The sequence below is a fragment of the Carassius gibelio genome, chromosome B22, assembly GCF_023724105.1.
Source record: "Carassius gibelio isolate Cgi1373 ecotype wild population from Czech Republic chromosome B22, carGib1.2-hapl.c, whole genome shotgun sequence".
Classification (NCBI taxonomy): domain Eukaryota; kingdom Metazoa; phylum Chordata; class Actinopteri; order Cypriniformes; family Cyprinidae; genus Carassius; species Carassius gibelio.
The window spans coordinates 22,480,308-22,502,333 of NC_068417.1; the positions used below are offsets into that span (position 1 = coordinate 22,480,308).

At 37.7% G+C, this 22,026-nt stretch overlaps 3 protein-coding genes across 3 annotated transcripts; 2 read left to right on the plus strand and 1 right to left on the minus strand.

Annotated features, from left to right (window-relative positions):
• Positions 1 to 100: 100 nt before the first annotated feature.
• cnot9 (CCR4-NOT transcription complex subunit 9) lies at positions 101 to 5,211 on the minus strand. The gene is made up of 8 exons (XM_052589148.1): positions 5,040 to 5,211; positions 4,225 to 4,407; positions 2,492 to 2,607; positions 2,296 to 2,405; positions 2,112 to 2,221; positions 1,925 to 2,023; positions 758 to 849; positions 101 to 557 (listed from the first exon to the last, which is right to left on the minus strand). The coding sequence occupies exons 1-8, from the start codon at positions 5,055 to 5,057 to the stop codon at positions 389 to 391; spliced, it is 897 nt and encodes a 298-aa protein (XP_052445108.1). The 5' UTR covers positions 5,058 to 5,211; the 3' UTR covers positions 101 to 388.
• A 951-nt stretch (positions 5,212 to 6,162) lies between these two features.
• On the plus strand, positions 6,163 to 13,689 carry ftcd (formimidoyltransferase cyclodeaminase). Its single transcript, XM_052590657.1, has 14 exons — positions 6,163 to 6,326; positions 7,198 to 7,381; positions 7,465 to 7,593; positions 7,700 to 7,788; positions 9,111 to 9,290; positions 9,415 to 9,552; positions 9,641 to 9,772; positions 9,857 to 9,918; positions 10,021 to 10,150; positions 10,544 to 10,705; positions 10,859 to 10,902; positions 11,262 to 11,400; positions 11,647 to 11,742; positions 11,950 to 13,689. The coding sequence occupies exons 1-14, from the start codon at positions 6,273 to 6,275 to the stop codon at positions 12,031 to 12,033; spliced, it is 1,623 nt and encodes a 540-aa protein (XP_052446617.1). The 5' UTR covers positions 6,163 to 6,272; the 3' UTR covers positions 12,034 to 13,689.
• A 141-nt stretch (positions 13,690 to 13,830) lies between these two features.
• mstna (myostatin a) lies at positions 13,831 to 20,142 on the plus strand. Its single transcript, XM_052590658.1, has 3 exons — positions 13,831 to 15,722; positions 16,910 to 17,280; positions 18,995 to 20,142. Exons 1-3 carry the CDS (start codon positions 15,353 to 15,355, stop codon positions 19,361 to 19,363), a joined length of 1,110 nt encoding a protein of 369 aa, XP_052446618.1. The 5' UTR covers positions 13,831 to 15,352; the 3' UTR covers positions 19,364 to 20,142.
• The last annotated feature ends 1,884 nt before the right edge of the window (positions 20,143 to 22,026 follow it).

Below are 22,026 nucleotides of genomic sequence, written 5' to 3' on the forward strand. Positions count from 1 at the left end.
CTGAATAAGGTCTTTAATTGTAATTTCAAATTAGCCTGAAATAATCCTGTAATAGCCAAATTCCTCCTTGAGATCAGAAAGGCAGCACAGCAGACGGCAATTTCACTAGACATTTCCAGTGGCATGACACTGTTTATTTAACAGCATTCAAAATTACACATTTTCGTGATGGAAAAACACAGACAAAACAGTCTTTCGATTCCGTCAAAAGGATGTCGAGGAAAAAGAAGAAAACACTAACGATGGATGAGACTGACTCTTCCTCAGTCCAGCAGAGTCCCAAGTCAATTTGTAATATCTCGAAACAAACCGTGAATGCGGAGCACCGTTTCTGAGCTTCTTGGCTAAAAAATATGAAGTGCCCTTGTATGGGATACAGTCTGATGTGTTACTGAGGAGGTAAGGGGATGCCCCGGGGGTCCGTGACCTGCCCTTCCTGTAGGTTTTTGACGAGCTGAGCGAGCCAGCGTTTGGTGGTGGAGTCGTCCTTTAGCACTTGAGCAAACGTGGTGTCCTTCAGCTGGTCGGGCAGGCACTGACGCAGAGCTTCTCTCGCCCTGAGAGACACAAAATATGATTTCTGTCATTTCTGATCTTCTCTATTCGGAGCGATCAATCACACTGATTGAACTGAAATGATTCAGCAACACAAACAGGATTCGAATCTTTGCCAAACTGCAACATTTGTGCACCTCCTGCAGGCCAGCACTGAGCAAGAAGCTCCAAAAGCAGGGAAAATATTAGTGGAAAAAAATACCTGGAGTTGTCAGAAAGCCGTAAATAACAGCGCACGACATGCTTCAGCAGGCGAGCCGAGGGCTCCTTTGACAACTGAAGAACCATCTTCCCCTGCAGGACAAAGAGAACAAAAAAGAAAGAAATACAAATAAAGTGTGCGATGTTAAATCAGTTGAACCAATAAATGCAGTTGCAAAACATTTTATAGAATCAAAAATATTATCGTCTTATTAATATTTGCATTTATTTGATTTTTTTGTATAATTAAATGCAAATTTGTACATTATTTTCATTTCTTAATTCCTCAGTTTTTGTTTTATTCTGCAAAATACTATACTATACTATGTAAATACTATAAATTGTATTACTTTTCTCTATGTTCTTATTTAAATTTGATAGAGTACCTGAAAAAATATTTCAAAGTATTTTACCTTCAAATATCATTCATTTTCATCCAATGTTTTTTTTTTAATTTATGCATTTTGTATTTCTTTAATAATTTTATTAAACTTATTTTCTATCAACAAATAAAAAAAAATATTATACCATATTTTCATTTGTTTTTGTTCTCCAAAATGACACCATGAGTCATTTTCATATGAATATTACCATTATTACTACATTTGCCCCTTAATTTTTGTAATATGTCAATTTAAGACGGGTATGTTTGATTAAGTTAAAATTATCTCCATCAAATGCATTAATTTTCATTAAAAAAAAAAATCAGTTAGAAATTTAGACTGTATTTGTATTTAAAATATATTTATAATAATACATTTGTATTTGTTTTATTATGTGTGTGTGTGATATATATATATATATATATAATTAAATGTATAATTTATTCATTTATTAAAGAAAATGAAGTAACAATTTATATTGCATTTTTATTTAACATTTATAATAAAATATTATTTGATTTAATTAATATTATTTTTAATAAAGTTGTGTGTATATATATATATATATATATATATATATATATATATATATATTCAATTTATTTTTATTTATCAAAGTACATTAACTTTAATATTAAAGTTAAAGTATATTATATATGAATATAAAAAATGTAAATATATAATTAAATATAATAATAAATATATGCATTTATTATATGTTTAAGTGTCTCGATCTATCAGTAACAAAAGTCAGAATTGTGAATAAGAGGAATATAATGAGTCACCAGTATCATGGCAACATGTGAAAAGCGTTCGTAGGTCTGGCAGATATAGGCAAGCCCCGTGTCGTCCAGGAGGATCTTCTGCAGTATAAATGTGGCCACCTGAAAGAGCAACACACATCCCTCCGTCTAAATGTGTAAACACTCAGATAATCACTCGTGTTATTTGGTGATGTTTTTGCAAGCGAACCGTTTTGGAGAGCTCGCTGCCGGACTCCATGATGCGCAGACAGAGAGGAATGATTTCTGTGGTCAACAGGAAGTTGATCACCTCTTGCTCATCTGTTTTCACTAGTGCACCTATCAGACAAATACATTATGATACACACTAAAACAATGTTTGATATCTTTTCTGTATTAGCCGCGTTTCTTACCGATGACGCCCAGACTTGTGAGCCGCAGGTATTCGAAGGGTCGAGTTTTACTGACCGTGTGCAGGAAGGGATACAGAAACAGAGGGATGTGAGCTGCCAGGAAAGCAGAGCTGAGGATGAGAGACACAAATCCAGTCAGTGTGGCACAGGATTAACAGTAGTGTGTCATGTCCTGTGTGTACAGGAAGTGAGTTACCGTGTCTCTACGTGGGAGGCCACACACTGCAGCAGTGCTAAAGCGTTACACACTCGATTAGACTGATGTGCTGTCAGTGTAGGGGGGTTTATCGATGGGTAGATGTTCACAATCTCCTGTAAAAATAAAACATTAAACATCAAGAACACATTTTTTTTTATATTAAATCTGAGACTTGAAAGTTATATTATTAATTATTATTTATTGTATGTATTATTTTTCCACATGATACTTTTTCTAATATTTGAGTTAATGTAAATGATAATTTTGAACTAATTATTTTTTACGGTCAAATGTAATTCATTTTCACCCCAGAAAAAAAAGCTTTGACAATTTATAAATACAAAACATATACTTTATAGATAAAAAGGACCATTTATTTAAAAAAGTTATTTTTGTTTGATTACATTTTCAATTGGATTTTCATTACTTACTAATATACTTTAAAAATTCAAAAATAATGATAATACTCAAAAAATTGGCACATATGGTGTATTATAAATACAATCATATTTACACATTTTCACTCTCTAAATTTAACATAATAAATAATAATAATAATAAATCTGAATAGTTTAAGACCTTTTTTTCTGTTAAACAGCATTTAAAAAGAAATTAGATCAAATTTATAAGCTGAAACAAATCAGCTAACTCAATAAAAAGGAAGATACAAATAACTGTAATTTTCTATCATTGAGTGGAAATTGTTATACTTTTTTTTCATTCATTGTTAATTAATTCGTTTTAATAATTTTATTATTATTATTTTACAGCCAAGTGTCATCAATTTTCATGAAAAAAAAATATTTGGCTGAATTCTGAATTGAAAAAAATCCATTAAATCAATTAAAAAGCGATAAAAAATAACTTTTTTTCCCATTTTTGAATTTTCACTTTTTTTTTTACATACTGTATTTTCCTTGTTAATTCATCAGTTTTAATTTTCTGTTCTGCAAAATAATACTTTCCTTTATTAAATTAAATTAATTTTAAAAATGTATGCATTTAGCAGATGCTTTTATCCAAAGCGACTTACAATGCATTCAGGCTATCAATTTTTACCCATCATGTGTTCCCGGGGAAGATGTTAATTATTAGATGTAAATATTAACACTTAATTAGATTGTAATATTTGTACTGACTTTTTACACAACTACAGATTTTGGTTTAGGCCTACAGAGCTGTAATTGTATTTAAGCGCTATTTTATAAACTACAGTTTAAATAAAATGACAATATATGTGATCCTGGAGCACAAAACCACTAAAGTTGCTGGAGTATATTTGTAGAAATAGCTACAAATAGTACTGTATGGGTCAAAATGATTGATTTTTCTTTTATGCCAAAAAAAATTACTGTGTTCCAAGAACACAACCATGTTCCATGAAGATATTCAGTAAATCCCTAAATATATCAAAACCTAATTTTTGATAAGTAATATGCATTGCTAAGAATTCATGTGGACAACTTTAAAGGTGATTTTCTCAATATTCAGATTTTTTTTTTGCACTCTCAGATTCCAGAATTTCAAACAGTTGTATCTCAGCCAAATAGTGTCCGATCCTAATTGAAAGATTATTTATTCAGCTTTCAGATGATGCATAAATCTATAAACCCTTATGACTGGTTTTGTGGTCCAGGGTCGCATATATAGAGCTAAATGAATTCCAGAATTTCCTTATAAAACACATATTGAACACATGTTGATCTGAGGCTGAAGTGGCAGTCAGGCACCTGCAGGAGAGCTGCTATAGTCCCGCAGGAGTGCCAGAGCATCGGGGCCAGGTCGCTCACAGACTCCCTCTTCTTGCTGAGCTCCAGCAGGGCGTTCTCCCGCGTCTCGGGGCTGGAGAGCTCATTGATCCACTGATAGATCTTCTCACGGTCCACCTGTGTCAGACCAGCTGTGGTTACCGTCTACAGGACACAGTTCACAGACAGACAACTCATCACTTCATGTATATTACAACTAACTGTTGTTATTAAAATGTATCTGTTCTGTGCACCTTAACTCAAACGCCTATTTTTTATAATCAATTAATTCAATTTTTCCTTGCTTTATTATTCCATTAAATCATTCTTTAAACGTTTAGGTTTATTTTCTGTTTATTTATACACTTTGTAATCTTGTAGAATTTTTTTTCAATAATTATTACTTTTTATTAACACTGGATTATAAAACTATTTCCACAAGAAACCGCGACAAAATCAGACTAACGTTACTCACATTCTGTACAATTAGCTTCTTTAGTATAAGTTAGTTAGTGTACAACTATTAATCACACATTCATAACTAATTACAACGCGTGTTTACTAACAGTAACGTTACACGAGAATAACTCAGTAGACCAAAAATAAGTTACTCCAATAAATATGTAAACTCACTCTAGTGCGCAAGATATTTAATCATATCCTAACACACACACAGCAGTGCGTGGATGAGGTTTAATGCATCACCATAGTAACTGACTGCATTAGCTTTAGCCGTTAGCTCTACGAGGCCACTGAATAAACTAGCGTAAAGCGCCGAAGACCCCGCCAAAACTCACCGTTCCTGTAGCCAACATCCTCCCTATCACTTTATTGTGACCTCCAGGGTAAAAGTGAGCTGTAGTAGTTAAAATAAAGAGAAATAAATTCGGTTTACATGAGCAAACAAGCTAAGGGAAATCAACCGCCTTCCGCTGCTGCTTCTTCTTCTAAGGTTCACTTCCGGTTCTTCTTCTTCGTCGTAAGTTTATGGCGGTTATTAAAAACAGATCTAGCGTTCATTGCTGCCCCAAAGCGCACTCTGTTACTGTTCATCACTGTAATGGTATTATTAATTGCATAGATAGATAGATAGATAGATAGATAGATAGATAGATAGATAGATAGATAGATAATAAGATATTATATATTACATTATTATTAAAAAGAGAAATACTATTATTAGATTATTACAATAAAAAAGTATTGTATATTGTAATATTATTATAGATAGATAGATAGATAGATAGATATATAGATTGATAGATAGAGAATAATAAAGAATAGTAGATTATTATTACATAGTTTAAAATAAAAATGACTATAATTATTATTATTATTATATTATTACAATTGAAAATAATTGTATTATTGTAATATTTCTGAAAGGAGATTTTTGTTTGATTATTTTAGAAAAGCATGTGAATACAGGCCACATAAGCAACTGTTTTTCTTTGTTTCTTGTTTTTTGGAACTTTATACTTCTCATTCTTGCATAATGTCAGTGTTACAAGAGGTTATATGTGTACCATCCAAAAACACGGGGAAGGGGTAAACTGTCCTCCTCTTCCAGCTCTTTGGCCCCTTTCTGGGTCATTCATTAACCAGACATCACAGCCCCTGTTTTCTGGACATGACGCAACGGTCTGAGTGGTTTTCAAGAGTCAACTATTAAACTGTCGGTCTTATCAGGTTTTATATTAGCTGCTACATACTGAAAGACCAAATGTCACGTTCTCGCCCCAATTTTTAACCAAGCCATAGTCAGAAGCTGGTTTAGAAAAAGGCCAATGTATTCTGACTTTTTTTGGGAGGTTTTCCATCAAACATTGTTCAGACTTTGGTAAACCCTCCAAAAAAATGGTTATCTATGAAGACAGGAGAATCATTGCCAACTGACCTATATCCAGTCCACAGGACAGGTTAATTATTCAAAAGATATGTTTGCCGACGCTTTATATGGTTCAATGTTTGGGAACCAGCGTAGTCCATAGACAAGTGTGTGAGAGGAAAGCTGGTGTTGTCTCTCAGTCATGGCTAAGCTGGTGGAATGTGTACCAAATTTCTCAGAGGGGCGTAACAAGGAGGTAAGATAAACACACACAGACCAGTTCCATTGTGAAAAGTAATTCGGTTCTGTTAATGGTTTTTCCCATCAGTGTGGACTAGACACTGTACTGAAATATTCCGACATCTCCGTTTTTTTCCTACAGAGACATTGACTTTTGACAACCAAAATTGTCACCCTATTGTGCCATTTTGGAGAACATCACATAAGTCATTTCATTTGTGCACAGAAAGTATTCTCCTAGCTTTCGTAAAATAACGGTCGAACACTGATGTCACATTAACTCTTTTAACGATCTCTTTGCTACGTTTCTGAGCCTTGATCATGTAAGGATCCTTGCTTTCCATAGGAGGGTTAGATGACAAATATTTTATTTGTGTTGAGAAGATGAATGAAGGTCTTAAACGACATGACGGTAATTATTGACAGAATTTTTGGGTGAACTATCCCTTTAATTCACAGCATGAGTAGTGTATTCTGATTCTTTATGGAACGATTCGTTCCTTTCAGTGAAACAAACACTTAGCTTTAAGGTAACTGTGAGACTTGAATCACCAAATAAAAATGTTTTACGAAAAGTTATTGTTTAGTACGCCTATTGTTGTTTACAAATGAAGGCCAAGTAAACTGTAAAAACTGCATTGCATGAATTATTTTGAAATGTATTTTTACGGAAATTCTCTCAAGTGGATTAACTGCATTTGTTTTTACAAATATAAACTCCACACTTTTAAAAAGTATAATTAAAAAAAGTAAATAAACATACTTTATATTAACACTCAAAGTAAAATTACAATTCAATTATTCATTTATCTTCTTTAGAGCCTGTGTACGATGATGTACCAATTTTTAAGTGTTTTGCGATATTTTGACCAATATGTAATATCCAGGTCATTGACGCCATAGCCGATGCCATCTCTGCCACAGAGGGCTGCAGTTTGCTGGACGTCGACCCAGGCTCTTCAACAAACAGGACGGTGTACACTTTTGTGGGACAACCCATGGCTGTGATCGAGGGGGCGCTGAATGCCGCCCGTGTTGCGTTTAAACTCATAGACATGACCAAACACTCAGGTACTGCTGTGGAGGGACTACATGATCTAGACATATCATACTTCGCATGAGTTTAGTTTGTAAAACGTGATGTTTTTGAACAGGTGAACACCCTCGGATGGGTGCGATGGATGTGTGTCCCTTCATACCGGTGCAGAACGTCAGCATGGAGGAGTGTGTACAGTGTGCCAATCAGTTTGGCCAGAGATTGTCAGACATGCTCAATGTGCCTGGTGTGTTTGTACAAGCAAAGGTCATGCTGTCTGTTAGCTGAATCGTTTGAGAATTGCTTCAGTTTTGACCTCCATTCTCCTTTGTTTTCTTGTCTTGACCTTTTAGTCTATCTCTACGGAGAGGCGGCCAGAAAAGAGAGCAGAAGGTCACTTCCCTCAGTCCGTGCAGGGGAATATGAAGCATTACCGGAGAAGGTAAAAACTCAGCTAGACCTCAATTCTGTTCACTTCTTAGGGCTCATAGACCACTAATCTATGACCACTTCACAGTCTTCTTAAGGCCTGTTCACACCAAGAACGATAATTATATTAGTGTCCACATTAATGTACAATATCTTTCTGTTTATTATTAGCAGCACTATAGTGTCACTTTAAATACTTACGGTCTTCAGATATTTATGGATTTTGATTGGCTGTCAGTGTTTACATAGTCTGAATAAAATCATTCGATTATCTGTCTTGTTTTTTGCAATAATTATGTGGTTTGCCCACTAGGTGGCAACACTGGCCCAGACAGTTTGTTAACTTATGTCCGTAATGCCATTTTATTGCTTATAAACGTCTGGAGAAAAATAGTGCAAAAAGTGGTCAAGGATAAAACTTTCTAGCAGTGTTGGAGAAAGTTAATAAAAATAAAAAATAGCATATTACAATTTTGTGTCACTCCATGAAAAAGTAACTAATTGAGTTACTTAGTTACTTATTTTAGAAAGTAATGAATTCAGTTACCTTTTCCATGCTTTTTGTCCCCTGGGCTTGCTTACTTGTTAAAAGTAATATTTTTGGCAACTGTAAAGGCCCTTTCATACCAAAAGGGAATGTATAAGCCTCAAGCTGAAGAAAATGCCTCACTCCCAATTTCTCTCAATACAGGGACAGGAGAACATTCAGTGAATAAATGGGAAAACAAAAAATACTTGCATTACTTATTACAACCATGAGAACTCATGATTTGAGTAAGAAGCTGAGGTAATCAAAAACCACATTTGCCAGTAAGAGAAGGGGAAGGGGTTGCTGAACTGACATATATAAAGAACCAACCACTTCTAGGGAAATGCTGCATAATCATATTATCTTTGCCATGTAACTATTAATATATATAAACCTTTTCGCTGCAGGGATTCTCTGGGATCAGTTCTTGTCTCGAGTGATAAAGTTCATAAATGATCGAGACATCAGTGAGACTCTTAGGTGTTGGGTACTGAACTGGTTAAACTGGTTCTCTGGCGTGGTCAGAGCAATTGCGATTGTGATCGGAGAATTCAGCTGAGGATCATTTTTGTTGTCGGGAAACACCAGGTTTAACGTAAGTCAGGTGCAAAGGGGAATTTTCACCACACCGTCCAAACGGAAGTATAGTTTAGGAACGCTTTCTCATTCGGATGTATGCATATGCAAGGCATTCGCATTAAAACTTTTAGACTTCACACATGTGTTCTTCATTCTGAGGAGCAGCACTTATTTATGTGCCATTAAGTTAAAGGAATGTGCTTTATTTTTCTGACCTCTTTCCTCAGCTCAAAAAGAGCGAATGGGCCCCTGAATATGGCCCCGCCGCATTCGTCCCTTCTTGGGGCGCCACAGTCACCGGCGCCCGAAAGTTTCTCATCGCCTACAACGTGAACCTTCTGAGCACTAAGGAACAGGCTCACCGAATCGCACTGGATATTAGAGAACAGGGCCGTGGGAAAGATCAGGTGTGTCTGTGTGAGTGCGTCAAATCTCGAACTTGAGAATAATTGTACTGTATGTATGTATCACTTCCCTGAGGTTTCGATTATGTTCTTGTTCCTGTTAATTCACCGATTGTTCCTCCCGCAGCCTGGGCTTCTGAGAAAGGTTCAGGGAATGGGATGGTACTTGGAGGAGGCCAGCCTCGCTCAGGTGTCCACCAACATCCTGGACTTTGAGGTGACGCCCATGCACACGGTCTATGAGGAGATCTGCAGAGATGCCAAGGTGAGATCGTTTTTTTTCAAAGCTGAATCAGAATCATTTGAAACTGAATCAGAAGTGAATCGGGTACGTGTTCGTTCTCCCTGTCCAGGATTTGAACCTTCCAGTTGTGGGGTCCCAGATTGTCGGGCTGATTCCTCTGAAGGCGATGCTGGACTGTGCAGACTTCTACATCCAAAAAGAAAAGCTCTTCGTTGTGGAAGAGGAGCACAAAATCCGACTGGTGGGTTAATATGAACATGGTCAAACATTCAACTCAGCAGAAAGTCAAAGGTCTGATGGCACTCCTCTTACATTCCTCTGTCAGGTTATCAGCAAATTAGGACTCGATTCCTTGGGGCCATTTGTTCCAAAGGAGAGAATCATAGAGTAAGACCTACGATACATTGCATTTAACAAAAATTAGTGACATTCTTTTTCTGTTTGGCTTCTCGGTGATGTCTGTATCTGATTGGTTGATGCTGAGTTTAGGTATATGGTACGGGACAACCGGGACGATGGCCGGCTTGTGTCTCTGTCTCTAGAGAAGTTCGTCCACAGTGTTGGGGCCAGAACAGCGGCTCCTGGTGGAGGCTCTGTTTCTGCGGCAATCGCTGCTATGGTAATCGTGAAGATTATGCCTTTACTATTTATATCTATATTCATTTATATATAGAATAACCATACATTTTCATACTGACTGTATATACAGATTGCACTATTTGTAAATTTATATTATATATTTGTATGTTTATATAATACATTTTTAAATATATGCATTTAAAAGATATCATATACAAATATGTATGTATGTACGTATATATATATATATATATATATATATATATATATATATATATATATATAGTTTTTAACTGTATTTTTATTAATATATAAAAAAAATGTATGTGTATATATATATGTGCACACACACACACACTTCTGAATAGATATAATAATTGCATTATATATTATATATATTATTTATTTTTATGTCTATGTGTCTTATTGTAAGGGTGCAGCTCTGGGCTGCATGGTCGGTCAGATGACATACGGGAAGAGGCAGTTTGAGTCTCTGGATGCGGAGATGAGGAAACTTATTCCTCCGTTTCATGAAGCCATGAACGACTTATTATTAAAAGTGGACGCTGATTCGACAGCTTTTAACAGCTACATGGTACACGACCACATATAACCGTAGAAATGTACAGTTGGCCAATTAAAATGTATGGATTTATTTGTCAGCATATACATACCACTTGTGTAACAAAATAGATGATACTACCTTGACATTGAATTGAATTGTTTTCTTGCGTGTCTTTCGGTACAGGCTGCTCTGAAATTGCCCAAAGGCACACCTGATGAAATCAAAAGGTACAGATAATCGCCTCTGTGAAGTACAAACAAACTAAAACATCCTTCCAATCCATCAAACCAGAGACACTACATGTCGCAGAAAACTAAAGCGCATTCCATATCATGTTAAACCAGTTTAAGCATTTGATTGATTGCGAACAAATGTCATGCATCACAAAAAGAAACAGTAAAAGGCTAGACATATATTTGCAGAGAAAAGCAATAACTACCATGTTACACAACATGCATTTGACTGCCAACGTAAATTCTCTTTAGTTGGAGAATGCAAATTACAACTGCATTGGCAAAAACACACATAAACATTGTGCAGTAGCTAGGACAACCTTTCAAAATGTCTAACCCCTTTGACTGCGCAGGAGGGAGGAAGCCATGCAGGAGGGTCTGAAGGCGGCGGTGGGCGTTCCTCTGTCTCTGGCAGAGAGAATAAACACACTGTGGCCTGTTCTCAAAGAGATGGTAAAATACGGAAATGTGGCGTGTAAATCAGACATTCAGGTGAGACTGAACTATTCAATAAAAAAAATTAAATATTTAAAAAACATTTTTTTTTTTTTTGCTTGTGATGACATATGCAAAGACAAAAAAACAAAACCAAAAAAACATCCTTTCAAGCAAAGCACTTTCCACTGAGGGTAAAAAGCTGATTTTGCATTTGGAAAAATGAAAAATAACATGACTTTGATGGTCATAGATAAGCTGATATCAGCATTTATTGCAATGCACGATTCCTGTCATGTGCAGGTATCGGCAAAAGCTTTGGAAACAGCAGTATTCGGAGCATATTACAACGTTATTATAAACCTGAAGGACATCACGGATGCTTCATTCAGGGCCGCCGTGAGTATCAGAAAAACATTGAACAACTGCCATTATAAATCTACGTCATAATTCCCATAATGCATTTTATTCATCCCCACTTTTTTCAACATTTAATAACCACACTTTAGAGACACGAAACTTGCTTTGAGGAACTCAGAAATGTCAAAGAGCTAATTGGAATTGTTCCTGGTGATCATGGTCATATTTGTGGTTTGTTGTTTTTAGACTGAAGCGACAGTGTCTGCGCTGTTAAAGAACGCCAGAGAGAATGCTAACTTAGCACTGGAGACAGCCGACCGCAGGAAATGATGCAGACTGTAACACACAAGAACAAATCAAATAAAGACTTGCTGATGTGCCACTTAATACCCTCTGGTGCACAGACTGCCACTGTAAGTGCATTAGTTTAAACGCATTTTATAACCACTTTACAAACATGAATGATGAATAAAATTGTGCAGCTTGTTAAGGAAAGAGATTTTGGCAAAAACACTTACACATACCAGAATAAGAGCTGTGCGAATGTGCTCTTTTGACATAAACAAACAGCCAGAAGACTATAGAAACAGCCTTTCAACACACTGGCAACCATCCAAAATATCTTAGTATAATAGCAGCAAGGATTACACTGACAAGCACTGCTCATATTTCAATAGACAATGTATAAATACTTTTCTTGCCACTTCCAAGTAACACATTTAAAGTGAGTGACAATGTAATAAATGAAGTAATTGTTATGTAACATTCCTTAGGTTTGCAAAAGAGCCTGACACTTGCCATTAATAATAAAAAAACTAACAACAACAACAACAACAAAAAAAGTGGTTGTGGTTTGTGCTTTCATATTTTGAAAAAGCAGTCTGACCCATTGTCTGACCGCATCGTAGATCTCATAGTTGTAATGATAGGAAACACACCAAGCTGTTTTTACTATCTCAAGATCTAGAATAACATGCACCCACTAAACTGGAAAAATATCTAACAGATTGATCAGTTTGGTTTTATCTTTTCAAATATCTCATGACAACAGCTTTATTCTCCATTACACCTGCTTTTATCTCTCTGAGGAGTGTTAGTTTTTGTTTGAACTTGATGATGCCCCAGCAGGTGGTGCTGTGAATGGCCCACCAAAGGCTACGCTCAATATCCCACTTCCTCTGTCCTTGCCTAGCTCTCATCTGTTGTTGTTTTTGCATCTATTAAAGCTGCACTGCTGGAAAAGAGAGATAGATAGATCAGAGGCATCTGTTTCTGCAGTTGCACAGAACAGCTGTGGCAATATTGTCCTCGGTCGCCAGCTCTGCATATTCTAGAGGCAACCCATCACCAAAACACAATGCTACAACTATAATGGTGGTCTAAAAGAATAGAAAGCCCATTTACCAATATAAAATTGGTGGTGTTTTCTCATACACTCATTTTCAGGTGTTTACACAGAAAATATTTTGTATAAGTATCTAATGCTTGGATTCACTCTTAAAATGTCTTTGAACAAATAGCAACTATTCAAACATGCTAAAAGGAATACTCAAAACACCCACTGAATTGGCCCTTTACAAAGACTGTTACTGTTGCTATGTCCTACAAGCTGTGGCGTTCTCACGCCAAATACCCTGTTCTCACACGTGTAAAAATACATGGCGGAGCAAAGACGACACTGACAATGCACTGACAGGCAATACAGAGCAAGTTACTTTTTGTACGAAACAATGTCAGCCTTCAAATTTTGTCATTTTGTAAGAAATTCAAGGTTTGCGTCATATTCTGAGTTTGCATTTCACTTTTTTAATTCATTTTGATGAATACTAAATCAGTTTTTTTGCAAGTGTGATGAATTAATGCATTTACATTCACATTTAGTCCAGAACTACATCATGTTCACACAGCGCACACAATGCTTCTGTACTTCCCATTTCTCCAAATATGGGAACAGGAGACTTGTCAGTCAATAAATGGGAAAACAAAGTAACTGGCTTTTCTTTTTTGAAAACTCAGATAATTTCTTGTTAATTAAAAAGTAATGTGTTACTTTACTAGTTACATCAAAAAGGTAATCTTATTGCACTTATTGACAATGTCGATCATAACATACTTCTACAGAGACTGGAAAACTGGGTCAGGCTTTCTGGGATGGTACTCAAATGGTTCAGGTCATACTTAGAAGGGAGAGGCTATAATGTGAGTATAGGAGAGCATAAGTCTAAGTGGACGTCCATGACATGTGGAGTCCCACAAGGCTCAATTCTTGCACCGCTCTTGTTTAGCCAGTATATGCTCCCACTAAGTCAAATAATGAGACAGAACTAAATTGCCTATCACAGCTATGCTGATGATACCCAGATTTACCTAACCTTATATCCAAATGACTACAGCCCCATTGACTCCCTCTGCCAATGCATTGATGAAATTAATAGTTGGATGTGCCATAACTTTTTTCAGTTAAACAAGGAAAAAACTGAAGTCATTGCATTTGGAAACAAAGATGAAGTCCTCAAGGTGAATGCATACCTTGACTCTAGGGGTCAAACAACTAAGAAACAAGTCAGGAATCTTGGTGTGATTCTGGAGACAGACCTTAGTTTCAGTAGTCATGTCAAAGCAGTAACTAAATCAGCATGCTATCATTTAAAAAACATTGCAAGAATTAGATGTTTTGTTTCCAGCCAAGACTTGGAGAAACTTGTTCATGCTTTATCACCAGCAGGGTGGACTATTGTAATGGGCTCCTCACCGGCCTTCCCAAAAAGACAATTAGACAGCTGCAGCTCCAGCTCTAGAACCAGAAAATCTGAGCATATCACACCAGTCCTCATGTCCTTACACTGGCTTCCGGTTACATTTAGGATTGATTTTAAAGTACTTTTACTCATATATGAGTCACTAAATGACCTAGGACCGAAATATATTGCAGATATGTTCACTGAATATAAATCTAATCGACCACTCAGATCACAAGGATCGAGTCAGTTAGAAATGCCAAGGGTTCACACAAAACAAGGGGAGTCCGCCTTTAGTTACTATGCCGCCCGCAGTTGGAATCAGCTTCCAGAAGAGATCAGATGTGCTAAAACACTAGTCACAAATAAACTTGCCTTGCCTTACGTAACTGGTGTTACTTGTAATGTGTTACCCCCAACACTGGTTGTGACGGATCTTGTTTCAACAAACAATCGGATAGCATCAAGCTAAAAACGTTCAAAAACCCATTGAAACACTATATCAACTATAGAAAACACTGTAAAAACCTTTCAGAACAACCTAGCACCCTAGCAACTACCCATAACACCCAAGCAACAACATGAGGGTGTCTTAAATAAAAATACAACAACATAATATTAAATGAAGTTTCTATGATATTTGGGGTATTTGCATAAAGAAATGTATGGAATAAAACAAATACAACTGAAAATCCTCAAATCAAAACCTAAAGACCCTAACCTCTCTGGACTCTCCTCTCATCTGGACTTGTTCCTATCAATCCCACCAATCATGGGATATCTAACAGCAGGGAATCTTAAGTATAAAACTGCCTGGGAGGCTGAACATCTGTCCAGTGCTGTTTGGAGAGATTGCATAAAGGCCATCCCTTTCCAAATGCGTAAACGTCTGCAAAGACGCATCAGAAAACATGTTTATCCTTCTTTATCTGAGCTTTTGGAGTGTGTTGGGGTCGCACAGCCAGAGCCTGAGCTCAACAGCAGCAACAAAAACAACAACATTGCAAGCATTTGTGACACCTGGAGAAGACAACAGCCAATGCACGACCTGCCAGTTTAGACAGCAGAGTAAACTCATGCGCCTGCACTCCATTAAGTCTCAGATTTTGAGCATCCTGCGTCTAGAACAAGCTCCGAATATCAGCAGAGACACTGTCAAGCTACTCTTACCCAAGGCACCTCCACTGCAGGAGCTCCTGGATCAGTATGACCAAAATGGAGGCATTAGTGAGGATGAGGAACAAAGCAGCAGTGAGACCATCATTACCATGGCCACAGAACGTAAGTAATAAGATGCACTGCAATATGTAGGGATCACAAACATGTGGACACAAAGGTCACACTTAGAATGTATGCCAAGTTACTTCTGTGAAAGTTTGATTATCAGCTGCAGATGCTACTTTGTTTGTTATATTGTTATTGAATGCAATGTAACTCATACTTTTTGAAGTGTGGCTTAAGTGTCCAAATGCATCTGAGGGCCTTGTATTATCTGAAAGGGTTGACTATGAACCCACTATGGTTCATTCATTCAGCTGTTGTTGGAAGATGGCCAAAGGCAACAGACCTTGTTTTACGCAAAACTGAGCACCAAGGGGAAACAAAGAAAGCACATTTGGCTTGTGAAGATAAGGGCTCTTTTCAACGATTTTCAATGGAAACCTTAGTTACAGTAGTTACTCGATAAATACATCCAACTGTGGTGATTTACATTTTCCAACTGTGACAGCATAAAAAGAGATTAAAGAAAGATTAATAAAGGTTCTTATTCTGCTTGGAGAATTTGAATTTTACTCTAGCAACAATAGGATTTTGACAAATTTATGCAGGGATGGGAAACTCCGCCCCTGGAGGGCCTCTGTCCCACAGATTTTTGGTCCAAATGTACTAATAAACATCCCTACCTGGAATTTTCAAGTGATCAGTTTTTTTAGGGTTGGAACTGAAATCTGCAGAACAGTGGTCCCAGGAGCAGAGTTGCCTATTGTCTAGGGATGGTGCAACATCTTGTCAGTGGGGCTTTTGTACTCTTAAATGGACAACTTTGAAGCTTTCTACCTTTGCATATTAGTAAATTAGAGTAGTAACATGTACCCTTAAGGTACTGCTTTGAACTTTGGGGGTAAATACGCTGCTAAGTTACTGGTACTTGTTACTTACCTGGTAACAAGTCCTTGTACCCTAGAAGCAGGGTTCCTTAAATATTGTCCTGGAGGGCCAATGCTCTGCAGAGTTTACCTCCAACCTTAATCAAACACACCCGAGTGATCTCATCAAGGTCTTCAGGATCCCTAGAAAATCACAAGTAAGTAACTTTGATTAGGGTTTGAGCTCAACTCTGAAGGGCAGTGGCCCTCCAGTAAGGATTTGAGGAACCCTTGCTTGTAAAATGTATTTGCACGTTATATCTTCTGAGAGTGTGGAGTGAAAAAAGTATTCATAGTCTTAGTAAACGTAATACCTTGCAGCTCAAGCCTTCACCCATCTTGAGGGAATGCCGAAGTGTTGCATGTTCTCCCTGAGCCCGAAGATTATGCCTAACAGCATCCTCAAGGCCCTGCTCTGGATCTACCTCCGACCAGCTGAGGAGCCAACCACAGTCTTCATCCAGATATCTCACCTGAGGGCTTCGTCTGAAGGGAGCAACCACTCAAGAATACGAGCGCAAAAAATTGACGTGAACGCCCGGACAAACTCCTGGCAGCACATCAACATGAAGCAGCTGTTGCAGTTGTGGCTCAAACAGCCGGAGAGTCACTTTGGGATAGAAATCAAGGCCTTTGATGTAAATGGAAATGATCTGGCTGTGACCTCCGCAGAATCCGGAGAAGAAGGACTGGTAAGTCAGTGCATGCATTGGTACTTAGATCCATGCTTCTTTAGGAGTCAACAAAGTATATTTCGCTTGTCAAATTCTGGACAAAGTTTTTATTAACAGATGCCAAAGATTTATGAAAGTGTAGCTCCAACCCTGATCATACTCACCTGAAACAACTTCTCAAAAGGGTAGTTAATCCAAAAATTCTGTCATTAATTACTCACCCTCATGTCTTTCCAAACCTGTAAGACCTTCATTCATCTTCATAACACAAATGAAGACATTCTTGATGAAATCCGAGAGCTTTTTGACCCTACATAGACAGCAATGTAACTGACATGTTAAAGGCCCAGAAAGGAAGTTAGGACATCCTCAGAAAAGTCCCTGTGACATCGGGGGTTCAAACTTAATTTGATCAAAGACTATAATACCCAAGACCTGTCACTCGTATAGTTTTGAATGTGAAAAATACAATGCTCAATATAGTCGCTTAATTGCAGGAAGCCCCGCCTTCTGAATGAAAGAGCCAATCGCTGATCAGTAAAGTCAGCGTGTCATTGCAGGTTCCGTTAGAAATCCCAAAAGCTATAGAAATAGTCAGCTTTCTGAGACGTGCGCTTAGGACTGCGAATGCAAACTGGCTGATCTATCCTGAGAAATAAGCTTTTTATAACAATATTTGAGCAAAATAAACAACATTTATGATACAGTTGTTATCAGTTTTCTTTGGTCATTTCAAATATGACATTTTATCGCAGGCTTACAGAACGTGTTTCCCCATTCAAAGAGATAGGAGTTGCACACGCATGCCCAAGAGGAGTTTCAAAACTGGCCACAGAGTGACATGACTTTTCTTAAAGAGACTTTGATTTTATGAAGCTGCAAGAATACTTTCTGTGCAAAAAGAATACAGAAATGACTTTATTCAACCATTTCTGCTCTTCCGTCACATGGACTATTATAATGATGTCCTCACTACTTTTCTAGGCCTCGAGCATGGTAGTTGCATTGTTGTCTATGCAGGGTCAAAAAGCTCTGCATTTCACAAATTTTTGTTCTGAAGATGAATGAAGGTCTTATGGGTTTGGAATGAGATGAGGGTCAGTAATTAGAAGTTTAATCTCTGGGTGAACTATCCCTTTAATATCTTTAGAAGTCTCTAATAATTACAGACAGGTGTGACTGACTCAGCAGGTAGGTAGGTCTACAGGAACAGGATTGGGCATGTCTGGTGGTTTCCAACTCTGTTCCTGAAAGCCCCACAACACTGCACATTTTGCTTTTATACTTTGTATGACGCACTGATTTTAGGTCTTGACGTCTCTTACTAACGAGTTGATGACCTGAATCATGTGCGCTTGAATAAGGAGACATGCAAAATGTGCATTGGCACTTGGGAACTGCTGGTCTTGTGAATAAAGATATATTTGACCTAAAGATGTCTAGCTTTCAAATTGTATGTGCATCTTGTGTGGTTTAAAAGAATTGGTTTATGAATCGGTCAAATCTTATTCAGGCTTGCTAGGTCTTGCCAAGTCTTAATGATTTGTCAGAGTAATGGTGGAGGACAAGGTACGTTCGAACTCCACAAAGAGCCATTATATGCTTGAACATAGATTTGATTGTTAAGGTTTGTTTGGGGTGTATTGCAATTAATATCAAGTATATCCTTAATTGCACTATTGAACTTCATTGACCATGACTTAGCTCATTTTTCCAACGTCTGCCCTTCCAGCAACCCTTCCTGGAAGTGAAAATATCAGACACTGGCAAGCGGTCCAGACGGGACACAGGCCTCGATTGTGATGAGCACTCCACCGAGTCACGTTGCTGCCGGTATCCACTCACCGTCGACTTCGAGGAGTTCGGTTGGGACTGGATAATTGCTCCCAAGCGTTACAAGGCCAATTACTGCTCCGGTGAATGTGTGCAGAAGTACCCCCACAGTCACATTGTCAACAAGGCCAACCCTCGGGGCAGCGTAGGCCCCTGCTGCACGCCCACCAAGATGTCACCCATAAACATGCTGTATTTCAATGACCGTGAGCAGATAATCTACGGAAAAATCCCTTCAATGGTCGTGGACCTTTGTGGCTGCTCCTGAGCTTCTTGAGTAGCTACAGCAAGCCCTCACTACTCTGGACCAGAGGGGAAGTGAAAATAACCTTTACCTTGTCCCTGACAAAATAGTTCCTGCTAAAACAATTGACCACACCAGGATCCCAACAAACCAACTTATCCAATGACTTTAGTTCGTTCTCATTGACTTTTGCAAACAAGGACAATAGTACCATGGTGACAAGGCTTTCTTTGTTTATGAAGGTATAAGTCTTCCTCTGTGAATGCAGTTGAGCATAGAGATGACCTGATGGGCTTTACCAGCTTGATATCAGAATGTAAAAATTGCAAAAAGTACTTTAAGTTTTAAATTAATGTCAAAGGGGGTTGTATAGTTGATTATTTATATAAAGTCACTTATCCCCCAGTGACCCAAAAACAGGAACACTGACCCAGAAACTCACGCAACGTGACGTCCAAACAATAAACTTTAGGATTTCTGCAGTTTCATAGCATATGGGGTAGTTGACATATGATAGGGATAAGAGAACTCTGTTATCGCTGTAACTGGTCATAATTTTTACATTTACAAATAATCTTTAAATGCTTATTAGACATTGCTGGAACATGTCAACTACCCAAAAACCTGCATCTTTTGTTTCTTATCAACAAAATTCACTAGTTAGCCTACACAATGTCATAGGCAAGAGATGAACATAGAGATGTTTTTCAAAAAAAACATTGAACTAATTGTATAGATTCTATAGTTCAAAATCATGTTGTAGTTTTGATCTTATGTACCAAGTAAAATGCCTGTTAGTGATGTCTCTGAGTTGTTTTTTCGTGTCCTTAAAGGACCTCTTTGGTGTTGTCCCTTTGTAACCCTTAACAGAGTGACACCACTGACACCATTCCAAGCATGTGGAGCACATTATGGTGCTCAAAAGCAACAAACCCATATTCCATGGAAGCTAAAGCCTCTCTTCTGTTATTTTGTTCTCTGGAGGGCTCCTCGGTGGGATGGAGGCCCCGTGGGGCAACAACAGTAGAAGTCTGTCCCCAGGACAATGAGTGCACTTAAGAAAAGTTTTAATGTGATTTTTCAAAAAAGTTTTTCATATCATTTATCTGTATGTTTTTTTATGGATGATTATACATACATACATACATACATACATACACAAACGCACACACACACAGACATATATATATATATATATATATATATATATATATATATATATATATATATATATATATATATATATATATATATATATATATATATATATATAATTAGAATATCATCAAAAAGTTTGTTTCACTAATTCCATTCAAAAAGTGAAACTTTTAAATTATATGTATTCATTACACACAGACTGATATATTTCAAATGTTTTTTCGATGTTTTTGACTGAAAGCTAAGGAAAGTCCCAAATTCAGTATCTCAGAAAATTAGAATATTGTGAAAAGATTCAAGAATGAAGACACCTGGTGCCACAGTCTAATCAGCTAATTAACTCAAAACACCTGCAAAGGCCTTTAAATGGTTTCTCAGTAGTTCTGTGGGCTACAAAATCATGGGGAAGACTGCTGACTTGACAGTTGTCCAAAAGATGACCACTGATACATTGCACAAGAAGGGCAAGACACAAAAGTTCATTGCAAAAGAGGCTGGCTGTTCACAGAGCTGTCTAAGCACATTAATAGAGAGGTGAAGGGAAGGAAAAGATGTGGTAGAAAAAAGTGTACAAGCAATAGGGATAACCGCACCCTGGAGAGGATTGTGAAACAAAACCCATTCAAAAATGTGGGGGAGATTCACAAAGAGTAGACTGCAGCTGGAGTCAGTGCTTCAAGAACCACTATGCACAGACGTATGCAAGACATGCGTTTCAGCTGTCGTATTCCTTGTGTCAAGCCACTCTTGAACAACAGACAGCGTCAGAACCGTCTCAAGACAAAAAGGACTGGACTGCAGCTGAGTGGTCCAAAGTTATGTTCTCCGATGAATGTAAATTTTGCATTTCCTTTGGAAATCAGGGTCCCAGAGTTGAGAGGAAGAGAGGAGAGGCACACAACCCACGTTGCTTAAGGTCCAGTGTAACGTTTCCACAGTCAGTGATGGTTTGGTGTGCCATGTCATCTGCTGGTGTTGGTCCACTTTGTTTTCTAAGGTTCAAGGTCACCGCAGCCGTATACCAGGAAGTTTTAGAGCACTTCATGCTTCCTGCTGCTGACCAACTTTATGGAGATGCAGATTTCATTTTCCAACAGGACTTGGCACCTGCACACAGTGCCAAAGCTTCCAGTACCTGGTTTAAGGACCACGGTAACCCTATTCTTAACTGGCCAACAAACTCGCCTGATCTTAACCCCATAGGAAATCTATGGGGTATTGTGAAGAGGAAGATGCAATATGCCAGACAGAACAATGCAGAAGAGCTGAAGGCCACTATCAGAGCAACCTGGGCTCTCATAACACCTGATCAGTGCCACAGACTGATCGACTCCATGCCACGCCGCATTGCTGCAGTAATATTAATGCCTTATTCTACTTGACCTTATTCTACATCCCTAATCTTACCTAGTTCCTAAACCTAACAACTACCTAATTAACTATTAATAAGCAGCATATAAGAATAAGATTTCCACGATGCATTGAGGAGGAGCCCAAACTACACTCAGTTGCCAAGTGATGCTTAAGGT